This window comes from Etheostoma cragini, chromosome 22 (genome assembly GCF_013103735.1).
Source record: "Etheostoma cragini isolate CJK2018 chromosome 22, CSU_Ecrag_1.0, whole genome shotgun sequence".
NCBI lineage: Eukaryota > Metazoa > Chordata > Actinopteri > Perciformes > Percidae > Etheostoma > Etheostoma cragini.
In genome coordinates this window covers 7,354,838-7,374,887 of record NC_048428.1, presented here as the reverse complement: position 1 = coordinate 7,374,887, position 20,050 = coordinate 7,354,838, and the positions used below count along the sequence as shown (strand labels likewise).

Below are 20,050 nucleotides of genomic sequence, written 5' to 3'. Positions count from 1 at the left end.
TGAGGTACTGTAGCACTAGCATTAAAACAAAAGAAGTAACTGTACAGAATCGCTAATTGTAACTCCTACATTTGTAAGTAAGTAGACTAAACTCATGTTGTTCATCAGTTGTCTGGTAGCAGTTAGTTGTCTTGGTTATCTGTTTTTTTTAGGATCATCTCATTTATGGAGATGGTAACCATTTTGGACAAAGGCTGATTGTCATTATAGTCACAGCTGATAACAATTACATGCACGTGCTGGCAGTAATTGCTAGAAAAATGTTCAGATGGACTACTGTATATGTTTTAAATTCAGATTTGGCATTTCCTCAGATAGTAGTTTGGACTACAAATGATTACTAATCAATCGTTCAAACCTGATTTTTTGCCACAAAGCTGGCAATTAAGCAATTACTGGCGTTTCAATCATGTTTAACCGTAAACCAACAATTAAAAAATAGGGTCTTAAGCTCTTTTTTTTCTGCTAAGTTTGTGGCTCTCTGCTGGATGGGTGACACATGGCACCATGTCAATGAGGACTGGTTGGTTAAATGGGCCGTCCTACACAGAGCATGCCAGGTAGAGGCTGTGCGGGCAGCTGCAGACTTGTGTCAGTTGCATGGAGGCACAATCTGTTCTAGGAAGGTTGTTGCATGTGTCCACGACAATGCACGCTGCCTCTCTTTTGCAAGACCGCTACAAGTCCACAGCTATACACGGATCACAGAACGTATGTCCGAGCCTCTCGAACACGTGAGCTGGGACTCAGTTGCCAGCTTGTCAGATAACAAAAATTAGCATCTCTACTTTAAATATAAGAATTTAGTTTGAACCATAAAGCAAAGAGATTTTACTTGGGACTACCTGGACCGCCACAAGAGCCCATGAAACCCCCCGGGGCCCACTTGGGGAGTGACTGCCCCTGCTCTATGAACCATTAAAGAAAAAGATGTAGCATGAAACCTTCTCTGCCCAGACACCAATTAGTCCCATAGAAATGGATCTGCTTTTTCCCACGGGCCATCCAGGAGGAGCATCTGATACTGTTTGGCAGGAAACAGGCTGAATCTGAAAGGCTGGGAAAGGTGTGCTGGCAGACAGACTGGTCAGGATCCATGCCTCCCCTGGAGTGAGCCAAGAGATGGAAGGAACTGCCTATCTTTTGGACTAAATTCTGTTTCTAAAATGCCATTAGATGAGGAACCCTGAAAAACTTCATCCCCCTGCAATCACTCTAGGGTTGTCCAAAAGTGTGTTTCGTTCAACTTGCCTTATTGTGTTTTGTTCCAGAATATTCATATTCTCATGTCATTTGCACAAAACTCTTGAAACACTGGGTACAAGTGGCGTTATCTTACATTGTTGGCAGATGATTGTTTGTTCTCCTTGCAACATAGTGAATCTGTAGACCTATTCAATGATAAAGAAACTAATATATGTATTGGCATCACAATTTTACATGTTATTGATATCGCTTCAGTTCATTGAGTGCATGGGTGACAAACTAAAGGAAAAACCAAATTGTAGTGTCTAAGTAAGGTTCAGACCCCCACAAGTCCATGGAACAGCTTCAGTGCACCACGACATTGATTCTTCAAGTCTCTGAAACGGAACTAGATGGATGAAAACTATTCCAACAAAATGTATTACCTCAATCGGTGTTGATGATAATGGTTAGACCAAAATCAGTCATAGTTGTAGTAGGTTGAGATCTGGGCTTAGATCCATTCATTCACGACTAAAACTGTGTGTTGGCAGAAAGACAGAATTATGCATACGCGTTTTTTAAATTAGCTTTTTAAAGACAAACTGATTCTGTTTTATGGATCTGTGTATATGTGCACAAGCTTTAAATTCACTCCCACAGTACGCCATAAATGGATGTAAAAACTGTTTGCATATCCATACTTGTACCCACTCCACCAACACAAGCTTTTTATTAATTACAAATACAATTTAATTAAGGTATTGTACAAAATGCTACATTAAAGAAACCAGTACAAACAAAAAGATTTATAAATATAATAGAAAAAAGAGTATTGAAAAAAATATATATTATAGAAACCTAAGGGCAATATGCACATTGTAGCTGTAGTTCCAACAAGGATGATCTTCTGTAAACAAACTCTTTTTTTATATTATCAGTCAGCAGGGTTTGTATGTGCAGCCTTTTGTGATACATTGCTAGGAAGGGGCTGAGGTGTAGGGGACAGGGGAGACTGATGCTGCATCGCTGGGCTCGTCTGAAGTACAGAGGACAGGAGTGCTTGATGCTGCATGACTGGGCTGCGCTGAGCTGGAGGGGACAGGGGAAACTGATCGCTGGGCTTGTCTAAAGTAGAAGGGACAGGAGCGCTTGATGCTACTTCACTGGAAGGTGCTGAGGTGCAGTGGACAGGAGAACTTGACGCTAAGATGGCCCAGGATTTGCAGGGTGGTAAACAAAATGTCTAATGTGCATCAGAAGAGAGAAGAGCAGTATATGTGATCATTACATGTTACGTACATTAAATTAATAAAAACGCTGCTGCTGATAAACCCCAGACAATAATAAACACCTAAGCTACAGGAAAGCCATGAACGGCAACAGTAATTACATCTAGCATTCCTGCACAAATGTCTTCTCCCACGTGATGTATGCTGCTTGCTGTTTGCTCTACAAAAAAAGACCAATCTATGGGGAAAATGCAAAGGCTTACAAATATTACTTACAAAAGGGGATGGATAAGGAAAGCACTTTAATTGACCTTTAAGAGCAGGGCTAACATTGGCTAACTAGATGAAATAATACAGAAATGTATGCATGGTTTCTTTGTGCAGCACACTTTAAACATAAAAACGTGCATTTCTCTAAAGTATGTTGTTATTCCCCAAACACCTGAATAGTCTTTCCAACCTTTCACAATAAATTTAAAGTAAGAGTGACTGATGGTAACTCTAGGACGTTATCGTCCAAAGTAAGATAATCTAAGTATTCAGAATATGTTACTCAGTAACGCGTTCTGAATACTTAGATTACCTAATACTTGGAATACTTAGAATGGGGCTAGTCAGTCCCACAATGGCTCTGGGGCCAGTAAATCAGCACACAGGAGAATGTAAAGTTGCACGCCAACTTAGCATGTAGCTTCCTGACACATCTGTTAAAGGTGACCAGTAAAACTACAGCAGACAACTACCATAGGCTAATTAAAAAAAATAACTTATCTTAAGATGCTTCAGGTTAGAGGTGGAGTAATTTGGACTCTGAAGGCATCTTGGTTGCTGGCAAGCAGAGGTTGCACTGGCTGCACAGTTAGCTATATTTGGTTCTCCCTGTTCTTTCTTAAATGTGAAATTCTGTTTGAATTTCTAAGATAAAAAACGCATTCCTGCCCTGATTTTGTTGTGCTATCTCTACCTCTATCAGTGATCACGCAAAAAGCAAATTTTTTTTCTCATATTGGGAAGTATTCTTGGAAGTGCATGAAGTGTCCTTAATTTATTTAGATAGTGAATAAATTTGTGAAACAGAAGAATCGTCGTGTAATCCATTGATTTTGAAAAATGTAACACATTTTTATTCAGAATATGTAACACTGGTGCATGTTTTCCTTTAATCCCCAACACCTCCTATGCCACTGGCAAGCAAGGCTTTGGGGTGCCTACGGCGCCCTTATGGATGGATGACACCCTAGCAATTGCTAATATTGCCTATGCCACCGGCTGGCCCTAGCTTTGGGGTGCACGCACACCAATCCCGGGATGGATTGCGGCCCTAGCTTTCGGCTATACTGCTTATGCCGGCACTGCTAATTCCCAAACACGTAGTTTCTACAGTGTCTGCACTCATACCCTAATGAGCTGCACAGATTTCCTCACATAGCACTAATGCCATGCGCTCATCATTATGTTTTTCATTTTATATGATCATGGAATGTATTTTTTGTGTGGTTGTGGTTTTCTATATTCCTGGTATGGATATTGAATTTGTTAAATGTTATTATGAATGGATTCAAGTGTGTTTTGCAGAGTGGGCTAAAACTGTTTCTCATTTTACTCACTGTAGTCATGCTGCAAATAACAGCAGCCTTCTGTGCCAGCTCAGGTGGTGGAAGCCTAAAGGATCTCTTAAATTGTCAATATTACAGAAAAGGATGTACAGTATAGTACAGTTCTGCCATTTCATCATTCCCAGGTCGTTACAAACTTTAATTTTTCTCCTCTTGCCTCTGAACCACTGGGGAGAGACTTGGGGGCACATAACAAAGCTAATGGGTGGACCCTAAGGAGAATTTCCAGCCCCGTGATTTGCTAATCGGGGGCTGGCTCCCTTGTCATTTCCCTGTAATCGTGGCTTCGGTTTGTGGAGCTTGCCCAGCCCTCCTGTCCGTGGACGCACCAAGTGTACCGGCTGCACTCTGTGCGTTTTGGTTAAAGCCCGACTACCTTCACTGTGAAGGCTGGGCACTTGAAAGAAGGATCGGGGGCCTCGGTGTGGCTGAGAGAAGAGGCTAAAACTTGTCACTGATGGCTTTTTTGTAGGACAGTTGCCATCATCATTTGGGATTGTGGAAGGGACGTCATTTAAAATCACCTGAAGCCGCTCAAAAGTTTTATTCCGTTGTGGGCGCCCGACCATGGAGATGCAAAGGTGGTCCACAAGGTGGAAAACGAAAAGTTGGTTTATGGATTCCACTGTAACCGTACTCGTCACTTTAACCCTCGTTCTACAGGCTACCAATGTCAGAGCAGGTAAGATTGTTAGGCTCAAACGTCTCTAATGAACTTTATCTGGCCGAAAGCGAACGCAGCGCCGACCGGGCTGGGGAAGCTCGGTAACTGATGATGGAGATTGGGGGATTACCATCTCTACCTGGACGCAGAGGCGTCACGGTCGCTTCGTGGTCTCTTGTACATATGTTTTGGTTTTCTTCGTTCCACAACCAGAGTAGTTGCAGCGAGATTACGCAGTGGGATTGAGCGCTGTGGAAGCCACCAAAATAAAAGCTTGCAGTAAAACTGTAGCCTACACTGCTCGCTACTGTAGTGAAGTGGACTGTCAGGGTAAACTCTGAGAGATAATTTATAAAATTTGCTCTCAGGGGGTAGCTAATCGTTTGAGATTCACATTTATTTTGTTGGTCAAAACATTATATTCATCATCACACCATTTACCGCGGGCTACTTTTAGGCATGATTGGAAAGCGTCCGCTCGGAAGATGAAACACCTCGCCCAATTAAATTCATCCTAAACAGCTGGTATGTGCTGCGGGAAAACCGAGCAGCGTTCCCTGATGTTTAAGATTCACTAAGGGGAAACAAACCTCTTTGTTGGAACTGTGGTCCGCTAGGTGGATGTGGACACGGTTAGCAGGGTGGATTTCCTCTGAGAGATGATACTGGGCAGACCCTGGACTTTGATAACATACTACTTACTAATGTGGAAATGAAACTGCCTCGCAATGACATGTCATAGGGATTTTATTTCAGGCTGATGGGATATTGAGTTCTTTGATAGTGTGGAGGGCTGTAATTACATCTTAAAGTTGACCTGATTGTAGCCTACCGTGTCCAGAATATAAAGTTAATTGGTTATTAGTCACACAACATTGTTTTTGCGGATATGTGGGAGTGCTGTTTGGGTACAGCATTAGTGTGATGATAAATATGTAGTGGTGAAATAGGCTACATACTTAAACAGACTAAGGTGGTCCTCGGACTCGTCAGAGCAAAGTGCAAAGTCTGGGTCTGCAGGGGGCTGGGTGGTCAGGCAGGTTCACCCTTTCTCCACACTGCCCTGGTCCACACTGAAGCCCAAAAGCTGGCTTGTCAAAGCCATACCCCCCCCCCCACACTTCATGCCCAGCTCTTCCTCTCAACTTTGCACTTAGATGTTGTGTCGGCTGTAGGACAAGGCTGTGTTGTGTGTGTGGTGGGAATGCTTCCCCTCTAAGTACTGAGCAGTTATTTGATGATGGTCCTTGTTGCACTTCCCTATGATTTCGGAGGCTTCAAAGAGTAGGCCTGCATATTGGCCTAGCCTGCAGCAATAATGGCCACAAGTCACAGGGTTCAGGATTACATACTATAGGCCTCACACCCTGGCCTATAGACAACTCGGTACCAATGTATTGTTCTACACAGATACAGGTAGAGACTAGATGATACATTTTTATCTCCATAATGACACTTTTCCGGAATAAAAATTCAGCCTTGTCTTTAAAGTGTGCCAAATAGTTTATGCTGCAAGTTCTGAAAAGGTCTCTTAAAGACCTCAATCAGATAAGTGACCTTTTGAAAATTTGATTTAATGCATTGCGATTGCTATATAAAGTTATACTGCACAAATCAATTAATGCCGCTTCTTATTCATTCATTTCCTAGTTTTACAGTCATTTGTTTCCAGCTAATATTACAGCCTGCTAGTTCAGAAGATTTTGGACTGGAATTTTACTTCAGGTTGTTTTTTTATTTTTGAATCTTAGGCATTCTGCTGCAGGCTCAGTGTTCCAGGGTCTCCGTCAGTCAAAGCTGTTTCTGCAGGGTGCCTTCTTCATCTAGCAGTGTACAGACACGTTTTCTCAGCCCCCGGGGCGCAGGCATGTGCATTCCACCAGACAAAGCTAGCATTTTCCGAGTCCTCTCCCTAATGTGCTCAACTAGAAATATCAGCTAATCATCTCCTTCACATATTTATAGTCATTGCAGGATTATCTGGAAGTTTTTCTTCCTCCACACAGCTTGTGCTGTTACTGCAAACATTCAAACTCTAATTTGGAAATGGGGAGGATAAAAGGGACTTTCTCCTTTTCTGTAATATGACCTGTTTGGATTAAGAAAAAAACCTTTATGCTAACATGTCCTGATATTCACATGGAGGCATACATTGTAAGGGGTTATTTAGAGGAAAAGCGGGGGGGAGGGGGGGGGATGCTTTGATAAACTGGGTAGGTCTCAGTAAAGTTTCTTTGGTATGAAACCAGCATAAAGCTTTTTTGTTTTAGCCGGCAGCATGGTGGAAGTTAAAGGAAGGAGAGAGGGAAAGTGGGAGAGAGAAGGGGGGGACATATAGAGAGACATTCTGACTGAGATATAATTAGAGTCTCAGGGAGCTGCAGGTGAAAAGGTCCTCCTCAGTATATCAGCCTATTTCACCTTTCTGTATAGATTTGAGGGCTAAAAATAACACATCAGAAGCAGGATTAGGATATCAGTTTTCTTATGTCTTACATACTATGTGATAAAGGATGAGCTGAGACAGACTTTTTTGGCCTCTGTCCTGAGACAGGTGGTTAAGTTATCTCTTGGATCACTGTTTACATCGCAACACACCTGTGAACATGACGGAGATTATATCAAATTAGTCGATTTATGTCTTTTGGTAATGTGTCATACTGCTCCTCCCTTCCCCGCATGCCTCCCTTTGCATAGTGATGTACAGATGATCCAATAACTGAGCAATAGAGGCTGGCTTGCCTGAATTTAGGGTTGGCTATTTTCTCCCTTCTCCAGACTTTATCAAGGTCCATCCCTCCAAGCCACCTGAGTTCTGCTGGTAGCTATATGGCCTGTTTGCTCAGCCCTCAGGACAAACTCACACCAGCTCATCAGATGCACTCTTTTAAAACCTGTGCACACTAATTTGGCCACCTTAATGGATTGGCCAGTATTGACGTTTTCTCAGCACCTCTGTGTGAGGGTCGTAGCCTTGCCAAATTGCCACATCTGGGACTTATGAGTTTTGGAGTTTGAACTGAAAGCAACTCTGCAGGAACTCACAATGAGGTCCTCAGTTCACTTTCCAAAGTAAGCTTGTTCATCCTTACAAGCTACACAAAGGGCAAAGTTATCCTTAGTGATGGCATTCCTACAGAGTAACAATTTGCTGGTTTTGCTCTCGACTTCACATTATCTCTGCTGTTTATTTATATATATATATATATATATGCTCTGCTAAAATAGGAGTGAGTTATATTTGTTATATATATATGTGCGTTACCGAGCTCAATCATCCCACACAAGTTTCCCTGAGGGAGACATACAGTTTCTGCCCTCAGGTTCAGGTTTTGAAAGAATAAAGGTATATGATGTTTGTAAAAGTGGATTGTTGGTGGAGTTCTGCAGTGTTTGCTTTTTTGGACCGCTTACAGTTCAGAATTTTGTACTATGGATTGAAGCCGCTTGCCTTCATCGTGATGTGCATCCGGTCCATTGCAGCTGTTGTAAAAGGTGCTACACAATAAAGAGACCAGATGTGGGCCAGGTCCTTAATGTATACTTTCATGATAAAGTGACATAGAAAACTTAACATTCATTCAGTTTGTTCTGTTGCTTGCCAAAACAATTCAATTCAATTTTATTTATACTATCAATTCATAACAACAGTTATCTCGAGACACTTTACAGATAGAGTAGCTCTGACCACATAATTTACAAGGACCTTTTCTGCAACAGTTCTAGTAGTTCCCTTCAGAACAAGCAACAGTGTGACAGTGGCGAGGAAAAACTCCCTTTTAGGAAGAAAAACCTCATACTAATGGAATAATTGTTTTCCACTAGGTCTGAAAAGTGTGCTCAAATTGTGTAATCGGCACTGAAAACCTGGTGATCTTGTACAGATCGTCTGTATGAGCTGTGCTTGCAGTACCTTTATATTCAGATGAAAATAGATTAATGTCATAAGACTAAGACTGTAGGGACATTTACCTAAAATCACACAATTTTAATTTGCTTTTACTTGCCACAAATGGAATGTTGACCAGAGAGTTTTGAGAGTGAAATTGACATTTATTTGTAAGTTCGCTCTGTAACAAGAAGTTACAGGAACGTTCACAGTGATTTGACCTCTACTTACTAGACAAATCAGTAGCTTTAGAGCTGTCAGAAAAGGCCTCCTGATGCTTTCAGACACCTTGGCATGCTTATTTATCTCACAAAAACAGATTAGTGTTATTCCATTGAACAGTCTGCCATTGTATTACCTGTTTAGTCGGATACTGCTATGCTCTGCGAAGTGAAGCGAGTGCCTCCTTTTATTTTAAAATATGGGTTTTAAGCTTTTGCATGGGGCTTTATTCATTGCTTTTTATTGGACCTTGAACAGTAAAACATCTCCAAGGTATGAATGGCCCACAGCACTTTGGTTTCTCCCTTACCATGTTCACCAAGCTAACGTTTTATACTGAGAGGATGTTTTGATGAAGAGGCATAATTATAATGCTTTCCCATTGGTCTCTATGGGCACCATCACCACACAGGCTTCATTTTATATAAAGTGCATCAGATTGATGAGAATGGAAAACCCAAAGAGCCTGTGGTGACCCTTATCAAGGTAAACCTATCCAGGTGTTATAGAACTGGATCTCTGTTGGCACATTGTTCATAATGCTCTTTGGTCGGCCTCGACAGAGATATTTCCAACCGGAAGGCAACATTTACAAAATGAACTGTTTAGATGTGTTGTTACGTGAGAGAATGTTAATCTGTAGATATTATGCCAATGTTTAAGGCTAAGCTAGGCTATAGGGTACATTGTGTCCGTGATGCTGTGACAAATGTGTCATTGTGCCATTTTTATGACCGAGGGTTACAACTGTCTGTACTGTTATGTTTCTGAAGGTATCTCTGAAGTGTTCCACAACCTAAGTTATTTTTTTAAAGTGTTTTTTAAATTTTCTTTTTTTTTTACCTAAAAAAGCACTGGCTCCATCACTGCCCTGTGTATATTTGCCAGAACCAGATGAGGATACATACCTGTATTTAAAATATAATAAAAAAACTACCCTAAAGCCAACCAAAATGTAGCCTACAAAAACCAATGCCATGACCTAACTGATGTTTTATTTGCTCCCTTGATCAGCAGAGCCTGTGGATGTGCTAAAAGTATTAGAATTTCAAAATTACCCCGAAGGAGTGACGAAAACATCAGGACTTTGCACAAACAGAAGAGCATCAAAGCCGGACTCAGCTTACAGAGTTGCCAAGCAGATCCAGATAAGTGCCCCCACCACGCAGCTATTCCCTGGTAAGTCAAACTTCTCAACCTTTAACCTCTTTCAACCACCATGTGTAAACTGGTTTGTGGGTGTCAAAGGTGCTTTTTGGCAGTGGATTTTTCTCTTGATATTTTCAATTGGTATTGTTATATAAAAGGCAACACTGAGCAAAACCTTTGTTTTTCGGTCTCCTGTAAACCTTATAGATAAGAATTGAGGCTATACATGCAAAGAACATAACATTTGAAGAGTTCTGGATGCGTCATGTTGCATAATGCTGTTGTATTCTTATGTATGTCTTGGAATGTTTTATATTACACCTGCCAATGTTAAAATGAAGACATGTAAAAGCTTCAATGAAGTGGCTATATGTCAAATCATTATAGTGTTTTACACATCAATGATAGTGTGATGAAACAAGTTTTTACAAACTAATAGTTGATGTATAGTATAAACTAGTAGTTGATTATCACTTAAGATTTAAAACTGAAGCTGGGCCTTGTTGCATTGAAGTGAATGGATAGTTACCAAAATATGATATAATAGATAACATTTTTTTAACTATTCAGTCATGTTGGAAGTATCACAATAACTCTAACCTGTCTTTTTCACTCCTCCTCATTTGGCTGTGCAGGAGGTGTTTTTCCTGAGGACTTCTCCATCCTGACTACAGTGCGCCCCAAATCAGGCCTCCAGTCCTTCTTGCTGTCCATTTACAACCAGCAGGGAGTCCAGCAGCTGGGCGTGGAAGTGGGACGTTCACCTGTCTTTCTGTATGAGGATCACACTGGCAAACCAGCACCGGAGGACTACCCTCTGTTCAGTACTCTCAACATTGCTGATGGAAAGTATGTCAAATGTAACACATCCACTTGCATAGTAACATACTCAAACATACCTGCACAGCCTCAGTCTCAAAAGGAACATACCAATTGGACCTTAAACTTGGTCCTAAATCATGTGAGTGATCAATACATTAGTTGTCTATGGAAACGTGGAATGGACTATTTCATATTTTGATTACATTTAGATTAGATTAAATTAGATTCAACTTTATTGTCATTACACAGGTACAGGTACAAGTCAAGAAAATGCAGTTTAGGTCTAACCAGAAGTGCAATAGCAGTAAATGCATGATATAGTACAATGGTTTCAAGAAGTGCAGGACATGGATATGTACTGAATAAACATAGAAATGAATACTATTATAAACAGAATTTTACAGATATATTTGTCCTATGAATATAATATATAGATAACAAGTATTGTGAGCAAGATTTACAGCTGGATATGTACTAAATATAATATACAGGTGGATATTACTATAAATAGAATTTTTACAGATATGTATAATGAACATAATATACTGATGGTTCACAGAGTTTACAGGTGAATATGTACTAGACATATATATATATATATATATATATATATATATATATATATATATATATATATATATATATATATATATATATACATACATACACACACACACACACACAGGGCTATAACTATAAACAGAATTTTTACATATTTATATATATATAATAAGTTAGGCTAAAATGAGCAGTACAACAATGGATTTAAAGGTAGTACAAATAAAGGTTGGGCAGAAGCTATCCAAATTAAAGTGCAGTGGAAAGTAATTGCATATTACAGTTAAAGTAGGGTATTGCAGATGTCTATGTAAACAATTGATACTGTAAATAAACAGTCAGTAGTGCAAATTGAAATACCAGTCAAGGTAATTTCTCATAAGTATACATAAATGTGCATCCTTATTAGAGGTGGAGTCATTTCATGAATGGCATTTTGATCATCTTAAATCTAGTTATTTATTTAATATTTTAGGACAATGCGTATTGTCCTGAGATAACGTAAAAATGCCAGATTTTCATCTGTAGCTAAATTACCAAATCACACTAAAACGCTCAAACATGTTTCTGATTACCTCTCAATTGTTCTTCTTGATAAAAGCAAGAAAACAGTCGGATTATCCATCTCATCAGGGGTCCACGGGCACAGAGACAGGTCAGAGACACGGAGACACAGGATTATTGGGGCACAGCAGGGACTGCTATGGGCAACCTGACCTCATCCATGAACTCACTGCCTCTGTTATTTTAGAGAGGGGGGGAAAGGAAGGAGGGGAAAGGGGCAGTCCTAAACTTTCTTTTTACCTCCTTGGATTATTTCACCCAAACAGAAACAGCGCTACAAACCTTTATCATAAACCTGATTATCTGCTCCCATGTTCAGAAATCCCAGAACTCTCACTCAGAGCTTTGGCTTAGCTGACATGAGCCCATGTTCAGGGGCAAGGGGCAAAAAACAAACACATAGGTTGCTGGGAAAAATGCCTCATTTGAAATAGTATTTCATAATGTCTTCCAGTGTTATTAATTTGTTTTCATCTGCTGAACATGTGAGGATAGTTTGTTTTTTGAGCTTTTGAAGGAAGCCATGACCCTTTCACAATAATTTTGGGACCCAAATTGGCTTTAAATGAGATCTAGTGTGTACACAGTTATAATGATAGAGGGAAGCCTGGTAAATTCTTCAAAAGTCTCACGTCAGCAATAACTTATGTGCAGTTTGGAACAGAGAGAAGGTCAGCCAGCTTTGTGTTGGTCTTGTTGGGCTGTTTGTCCAGTGTGTAGTTTTGTGTGCCCCAGGATCTAAGAAGCAGTGTTCTTTGTAGAGGATTTTGAACACTTGTTCTGGATGCATTCCAGCTCCGGGCCTTGTCTAAATTGTCATTGACTACAGCTCAGGCTGTGTGCAGTCTGTGATTCCTGTAGATGTATTCATTGTCCCTAATAAGCATATGCCAAGCCTGAAAATAGAGGCACAATGATGACATTGATGAGGTGAAAAAGAGCATTATCCTTTCTTTAAAGTGAAGGGGAGGTGAATAGCAGGATTCCTAGTGAGCTGTTGCACTCTATACCTTTAGTTTGATCTCATGTAAGCTTTTTAAACATGCTTTTCACAAGATTTAATTTACATTTTCTTTTTGAATGTACTTTTTATTCTTTAGATTATAATGCACTTCTGTGTTTGTTTAAACTTATCCCATCCTATTTACTTTTGCTGCCATATAAGGTGACAAGTAATCCTTCCTGGTATACTGCTAAGCCCAGAGATTGTTGCACGTTCATTTTCCTCTAAGATCTATTGCCTGCCCTGGAATGTGTCTGTATGATCAAGCTGTGTTCAAAGGAATTGGAAATTTCTCTTCTTCTGACAACAAAATGTAACATGTAGATGTATTAATTAAATAATCAGATCTGTACTATCTGTAAACGCTTCTTATATTGCCATCTTAGGATACAGTGGTGCCAGGTCTCATCTTCCACCACAGAACAATGTTTTGACTATGTGTCTCCTGCTCTGGCAAGGCAGGCCTTCCCGGATCCTGACACACACTTTCCTCAATGTTCACCATGTCTGTCATGCCGACTAACCCGGAAGGAGGATTAAGTTTGGAGTTTAATGAGTGTAATCCAGTGTTAAACAGGACCAGAGTGTGGGGGCAAGAATGTGGTCCACTGCTGACTGGTATGCAGTAGCCCTTAAGTGCAGTGGCAAATGGTCCAGAGGCGAGGGAGGTGTCCGACTCACGCGTGACCCCTGTTAACCGGGGTTGTTGATCATAATTTAGAAGTTGTTGATCAAATATGTCATACATAGCTCTGGGGTTTATGTGTCTTAGAGTGTTTGTTTTGATGAATCGCATTGTACACCAGAACATTCAGAGTTACTTCCTCCTTGAGGTGCGTTGTGATGTATAAAAGGAGGATTATGATCCTATCACAAGGACTATGATTTTCTTTGAATGTAATCAACCACCACAGACTTTTACTACGATTGAATTTCATTTTATTGACTACTTAACAGTTGCCCGACTAAGTACAGGTGTTCATAGTCCTAATTTGTGCATGTTGTTTATATTCCATCATCCTTTGCTTTCAGTATCATTGACACACATTATGCACTTAGAATGGCTTAAGATTCCCTATGTGTGCCACAGTAACTAGTCTTTCAGAATGATTGACACATACTGATTCAGCATGGCTGCTTTTATTTCTCACCTGTCCACGTTGTGTCCTTGACCAGGTGGCATCGTGTGGCCATCAGTGTGGAGAAGAAGACGGTCACCATCATTGTAGACTGTAAGAAGAAGATCATCAAGCCTCTCCTCAGGAGTGACCATGGTTCCATCCACACGAATGGCATTACCGTGTTTGGCACCAGGATCCTGGATGAGGAGGTTTTCCAGGTAAACATTTCAGTGTGTTGAACATGAACATTGTGATTGCGTTGCATAAGCTGAATGTCTCTGCGACTGCTAGATTACTTATTGGCAAATTAATCAGAAATGATGTAGCAATCATTTAGAACTGAAAATTCCCCAAAAGATTGTGGTGTTGTATTAACTGTGTCCAGATTTAAACGTTGCTCAAAAGTGATACGCCTAAGGAGGTTTTAGTCAATGTCCCATCGAGGCAACACTGGACCCCTTCAATGCTGCCATTAAGGAATGTAGAGATGACAAAAACCAGGGCCGATCTGGAGGTGTTCAGTTCTTCAGATGTTTTTTTTTTAGGAATTTCATGTTGATATTGTAGATGTATCTAAAATATTGGAGGCTTTTGATCTAGGGACATTTTAAAGTATTTTTGCTGTTGGGCAGCCTTTCAAAATCACAATCAAGCACTACTTCAATAGCTTTAATACAGACAGAAAAATACAGAATGAAATCAATAAGGGGACTCAAAGGTTGAGGTTATCATTGACAAGCAATGGTTTGAACCATTCTACAGTTACCTGTTGAATGGTTCAGTTGAATTTCAGGAAAACTGGGGAAGTCAGTAGCTGTTCTTTCTATGTCAGTATTTGCTCTTACTGTATTGTTAAGTTAATTATTTTTTATCAAAGTGAAATCCTAGTTGTGGAAACTAATGCTGGCCTTACACCTTCAAGCATTCTCACTGTCATTTCCAAGGTCAGAACAAAATCATGCAAGTTTTGCTAGAGTTGTGGTGTACTCCCGGGATCTCGATCGTTTGACGTAAAGTTGTCATAAAACTCAGCCGGATCTGTCTGAAGGCAGACTTTTTCTAATCCTGACCTTTGATGTTAACACGTTTATTGTATAATTTGGGTCTTGGCTCATGCAAATTTCTTCCATTATTTTCACCAGGAGCAGAATGGGCTATAATCTCAAAAGGAATCTAGATGTTGTCTTGCAAATAGTGACCCTGCAAGATCCCCAGTCTTTACAAAGTCTTATAGTATGCAACTTAAAAGTCTAACTTTCAGACTTTTGGTCTTTTCAAAGTCTTTAAAGTCTTTTCAAAGTAGCATAGTGTATTGTAGGCATAAGACACAAGGACTTGTGATGTTGCGATTTGGATGACTGTGATGAGAGAGTTTCTCTCTCTCCTGACAAGCTCATCCACACGAGCTGGACAGCAGCTGTCTATCTACCTAAACCCCCGGCAGACACTACACCAACTGTAAATGGATGGTGATACAATGGCTTCTAGGCTAAGCTGAATGATATTTAAAGTCTTCCTTACCTGGTGACTGGATTTTGTAATATTAGGTGATATCTGATCCTATATTCTGCCAGGTCAAAGCAGCTGAACTTGGCCACCTTTGTTCATCATTATAGCTTGCGTGTTTGTGTTTTTCGGCTTAGCACAAATTGGCTCTCAGTCAACTTCTCAGACTTATCAGATCCGTTGTTTAAACTCCTCTCTACCTTGTAATTAGAGACATTTAGTGCCATGGGAGATTCACATGTAAAAGGTTTACCAAAAAATAGGTGGCCTGGTTGAAATATTCTCTTGGATTGACTTTTAGCCAGATGGTTTGAATTGACTTGAAGTGAATTGGTAAAATGTCCCAACAATGAATGGATTTTTTACTTGATTAGATTAATGGCAGCCATGATAGTATTGTATTGATTGACATGAAAAGTGTACTAAACTGAGCTGGAGTTTTTGAATTCCCACAACAGGTGTCTTGTTACTGCTAAGTGGGACACTAGCAGTAATGTTATTACTTGTTGAAATGAATAAAACATAGTAGATGGAAAAAAGCTTGTGATTCTGTCATGTAAGCATATGTTACTTGTCTGTAGAGAAGAAAGACTGCTGCTTTAAAATAAGTTTGATTGTAAGGTTTAAGTTGCCAAGGATGTGTCCACTTGCAGAGACCATTTTTTCAAGGATTAAATCGGTGCCAATTATTCATTAGCTCTTCCATCTAGTACGTGGTAAACACTGAAGTAAATCTGAACTCCTTTTGGCTGAGCCATTGTTGTTGTCATTGTTGCACGTTGGTCACTAAAGCAATGCATTTTGGAAACATTGCTGTACTTTGTGATTGTTGCTGAAATTATAACAAAGATGCAGCTGTTAATGCCTTTTCTGTGTGTAAACAAATAATTAAAATGGTTTAATAGATTGTATTATTAGGCACTTGGCAGTTGTTGACTTATAGCCATTACTATTATGTATAGTTCACATGCTGCTGGAAAAGGCCAACATCTGGTGACTGTCATGTTTGAAAATAGTTTTATGAGATTCTCACTGTGCCATCTCTGTCACCAAATACTGTAAATACCAGTGTCAGATTCATACTGCCCGTTCATGAAGGCTTTTACAATTGCTCTCCCTGGGTTGCAGATTATCTGTATCAGCGTTTTAATTGCCTGATAACCGATAAAGTTTATTAATTTAAAAAGTGGGCCACTTTGGCTGCTCTACAGCTCCGTGTCAGTCCCTCTGCTTCGGTTTCACTCACCACTGACTCTGACTTACTGTCCCGCCCACAACACTATCTGTTATTTATATTTTGATGTACAGAAAGCGCTGCGTTTTGATAACAGACATAAGAGTCAACTATAGAAACGCAACTTCATTTACAGAAAAGCCGAGCAAAATGATGCCATGATATTGGACAAATTCTTTGCAATATAAGCCACAGTTTTGCCCAGACTGTTTCTAATTACTTAATCATTTATATGTCAATTATATGGATTCAGGGTATGCTACCACCTCCATAGTCAGTGATTTCAACTTCATGCTTAAGGCACAGTTCATCCAGAGGTGGGTGCTGGCATGGGGTCAGGCAGATGTCAATATTGAGAGACAATGACTTGTTTCTCCTGATGCTCAAGATTTTCTCTGGTGGAAAGTAAACATCACAGAAAGGCTGTGTGGGGGCTGTGTTTGCTTGTGAGAGAGTGCAGGTTTGTTAATGGGCAGCAGGAATGACTTGTCATTATTCTGAAGCCAAGTTTGAATGATTGACGCTGCTACTCTTGTTTTAAAGCCATATTTCTTGGCATACCTTGTCATTGCCACGGTGTCCACAATGATTTATTCTTTTGTCTTGCACCATTTGCCATTTGTTGTCTGACCTAGTGCTATACTAAGGTCAAAAAGTGCAGGTTTTCTCAAAAAAAGAGTTATTAAAAAAGATTATTTTAGCCTCTGTAGGTAGTAGATTGATATCACATATTTTTTATTGACCTTAATTAGGAATTGTTTTTAATCCGATTGCAGCAAGATGTTGCTGATATTTAATTGTAGGCTGACTGAGATTACTGTCCTATTACTCAAGAAAGAATAGCTAGAGACAGGATTTCTTGGGTGCAAAGCTTTATTAGCAGATTTGCTTTCATTTGTCCTGTAAGCTTCAGTTGGATTTATGAGAGGGCACTGAAACCAGAATTTGTATGAAACAGTGTGTCCAGTCAGAGGTAGGCCAGTGGATGTGGCTGAAAATACGAGCCATAAGTCAGTTAACAGGGTCTTCTCTGTGTGGTTTTTGGAACAGGTCTCCTGTCTGTTCTCTGTCCATGCTCTCCTTAGGGATCCACAGGGCCCAGTGCATGTTGGGATATACAAGGGAAGTAAATTCCTTGGCCTTCTGCATTCAAGCCGGTGATTATGAGAAATGTTGCACTTTAGCAGATTCTCTGTCTGACCTCTTCTTGTTATTTTAGTTAGTCTCTATATTTGATTTGATAACAATTTAACTTATGTGTAAGAAAATTACAGGAATGTAAGAAACACTTGGAATAGCTTATAGCACTATATGTTTACAGTTTACTCCCCTTTATACCACAGTGGTAATTTCGGATTGCCAGAGATAGATTGATAATTTATTCAGTAATAATAAAATATTTGCTCCCTTATTCAAACCCTGACATTTGTTTTCACAAGCTGACCCCCGTTTTTCATAAACGTCTATTCATGCCATACCTGCCCCAGGTTGGAAGCGACCACCGTCGCAAAGGGATCTGGTTTAGATGAATGGGAGTCTTTCATTGCCCCGTCAGGCCTTCCTCCTTTCCTCACCCCCCCTTCTCTCGCATATTCTCCCCTGCTCACCACCTCCTTCTCCCTCTCCACCCTCCCCACCTGGAGGCCTCCCTACCGTGCCAAAGTCATAAGACCGTCTATTCATGCCTCGCTGACATTACCTGTCTGAATCGTGCACACTAAATATACATACCTGCCTATTCCCACAGTGCTCAGTATGTCTTACCATAAGGACTAGATAGGGCTGAGGTGGTCTATGTCTCAATGTCACACCACCGGTATTGCCAGAAGATGCATCTTCTTTAAAAGTTGCTAGCCTTGATAGTATTCTCAGAAGCATCACTCTCCTTAGTGATGGGCATTCTTTTTTTTGCCTGTTTCAGATTGATTATAAGATTCCAGATTTTTTTATTGTTGTACAACTGCCAATGGATTATGTATAGCACATAACAACACAGCTACTTTGTAACTCTTTAAACTGTTATATTTAAATGAGCTTCTTTTAATGGCATGTTTTGGAGAGTTGATCCTCTAACTGTTTAGTGTGAAAACTCTTTTTGCCTTTTCTTTCTGTCTCTCTTATTTCTTCTCTATCTCAGAGAAACTGTACTGTACAGGCTTTAAGGAAGTAACTAATTGTTGTATGGGGCTGTTTAATTGCAGTTAGCTATGGTTAGACTAAAGGTATGTTGCGCTGGGCAAAGGTATGTCAAAGGACCAATGATGACAACTACTTGTGTTTTGATTTGGCCAGTGATGCCCTGCACTGGCCTTGTAATTACAACATGTGTTTTGGATTTTAGTAGAAACAAGACAAAAGAGTCATCTATCACAACAAAACTAAACCGTGCTGTATTCTGACCATTGAACACATGGAGGTTGTATTCATGCAGCTACTCTGTTATCGTGCACGAGTGAAACCTTTGACCTCCTCCATGCGTATTTATGTCCCATGGTGCCTTGTGGATAGGATAAGGTCAAGGTGGATAATACTTTTAGAAAAATATGGTTTTATTTCTCTTTCCCTGTTTGCACTGCATTACAGAGAGAAATAGTATCTGTTGCCGACTACGCTGCTTTAAAAGGACTTAACACAATGTAAGAAAGAAAGCTAGTGTTAATTAAGTGCAGAATGAAAGAATTTAGTTCACAAATTTCAGATGTGTGAGTAGTGATGTAGTTTACACTACATACTGTATAGTTCTAAACAGACACCACAGAGTCCTAGCAGCTCTTAGACAAGAGGGATCAACCAGCTCTCCAGTCAAAAAACATAGCTTTTCAGAAATCTCAAATAAAAAATCACATAGTTTTTAGGGCTGTGTAATTAAACTAAGTTTTAATCGCGATAAGGACTTTGGCTCTTAGTGATCCCGAAGACAGAGTAATCTAGAAAAACTTTAATTTGGTCTTGTGTTCTGAAGAAAAATAAAACGTTGAAGTGGGAAATTTCTGCCCTTCCATTTTTATTACATCATCATCTGATAGTAAGAATTATTATAATTTAACTGTTTTATCAAAGGTTAATGATGCTTTTGAATGCTCCTTAAGCTCCACTTGAGGATATAACAGGTATGAACTAGTAAATGGATTGTGGAGGTCTCAGCTGTTGGTGTTGACCCTGCTTCTCTCTTTCAGCCTCTCTTTTCTCGTTGACCTCTGACACGGTAGTCATCAACACACAGCCTCGTGGCCTGTTTCTGTGCTGTAGACAGGAAGGGCATATTTTGGAGCTCTGGCTTTGCTC

The 20,050-nt window shown here is 40.0% G+C and overlaps 1 protein-coding gene across 8 annotated transcripts in view; it reads left to right on the top strand.

The window, feature by feature from the left end:
• Positions 1–4,304: 4,304 nt before the first annotated feature.
• The window catches only part of col11a1a (collagen, type XI, alpha 1a), an 87,474-nt gene continuing 71,728 nt past the window's right edge, over positions 4,305–20,050 (top strand). For 4 of the 8 annotated variants that reach the window (XM_034861814.1, XM_034861817.1, XM_034861810.1 and 1 more), the window contains exons 1-4: positions 4,306–4,715; positions 9,823–9,987; positions 10,593–10,806; positions 14,081–14,243. In XM_034861814.1, coding sequence (XP_034717705.1) covers positions 4,601–4,715; positions 9,823–9,987; positions 10,593–10,806; positions 14,081–14,243 — 657 coding nt within the window. In that variant the 5' untranslated portion in view covers positions 4,306–4,600. Of the gene's footprint in view, positions 4,716–9,822; positions 9,988–10,592; positions 10,807–14,080; positions 14,244–20,050 lie in introns of all 8 variants that reach the window. The other 4 variants (XM_034861816.1, XM_034861815.1, XM_034861811.1 and 1 more) reach the window with 3 other exon arrangements.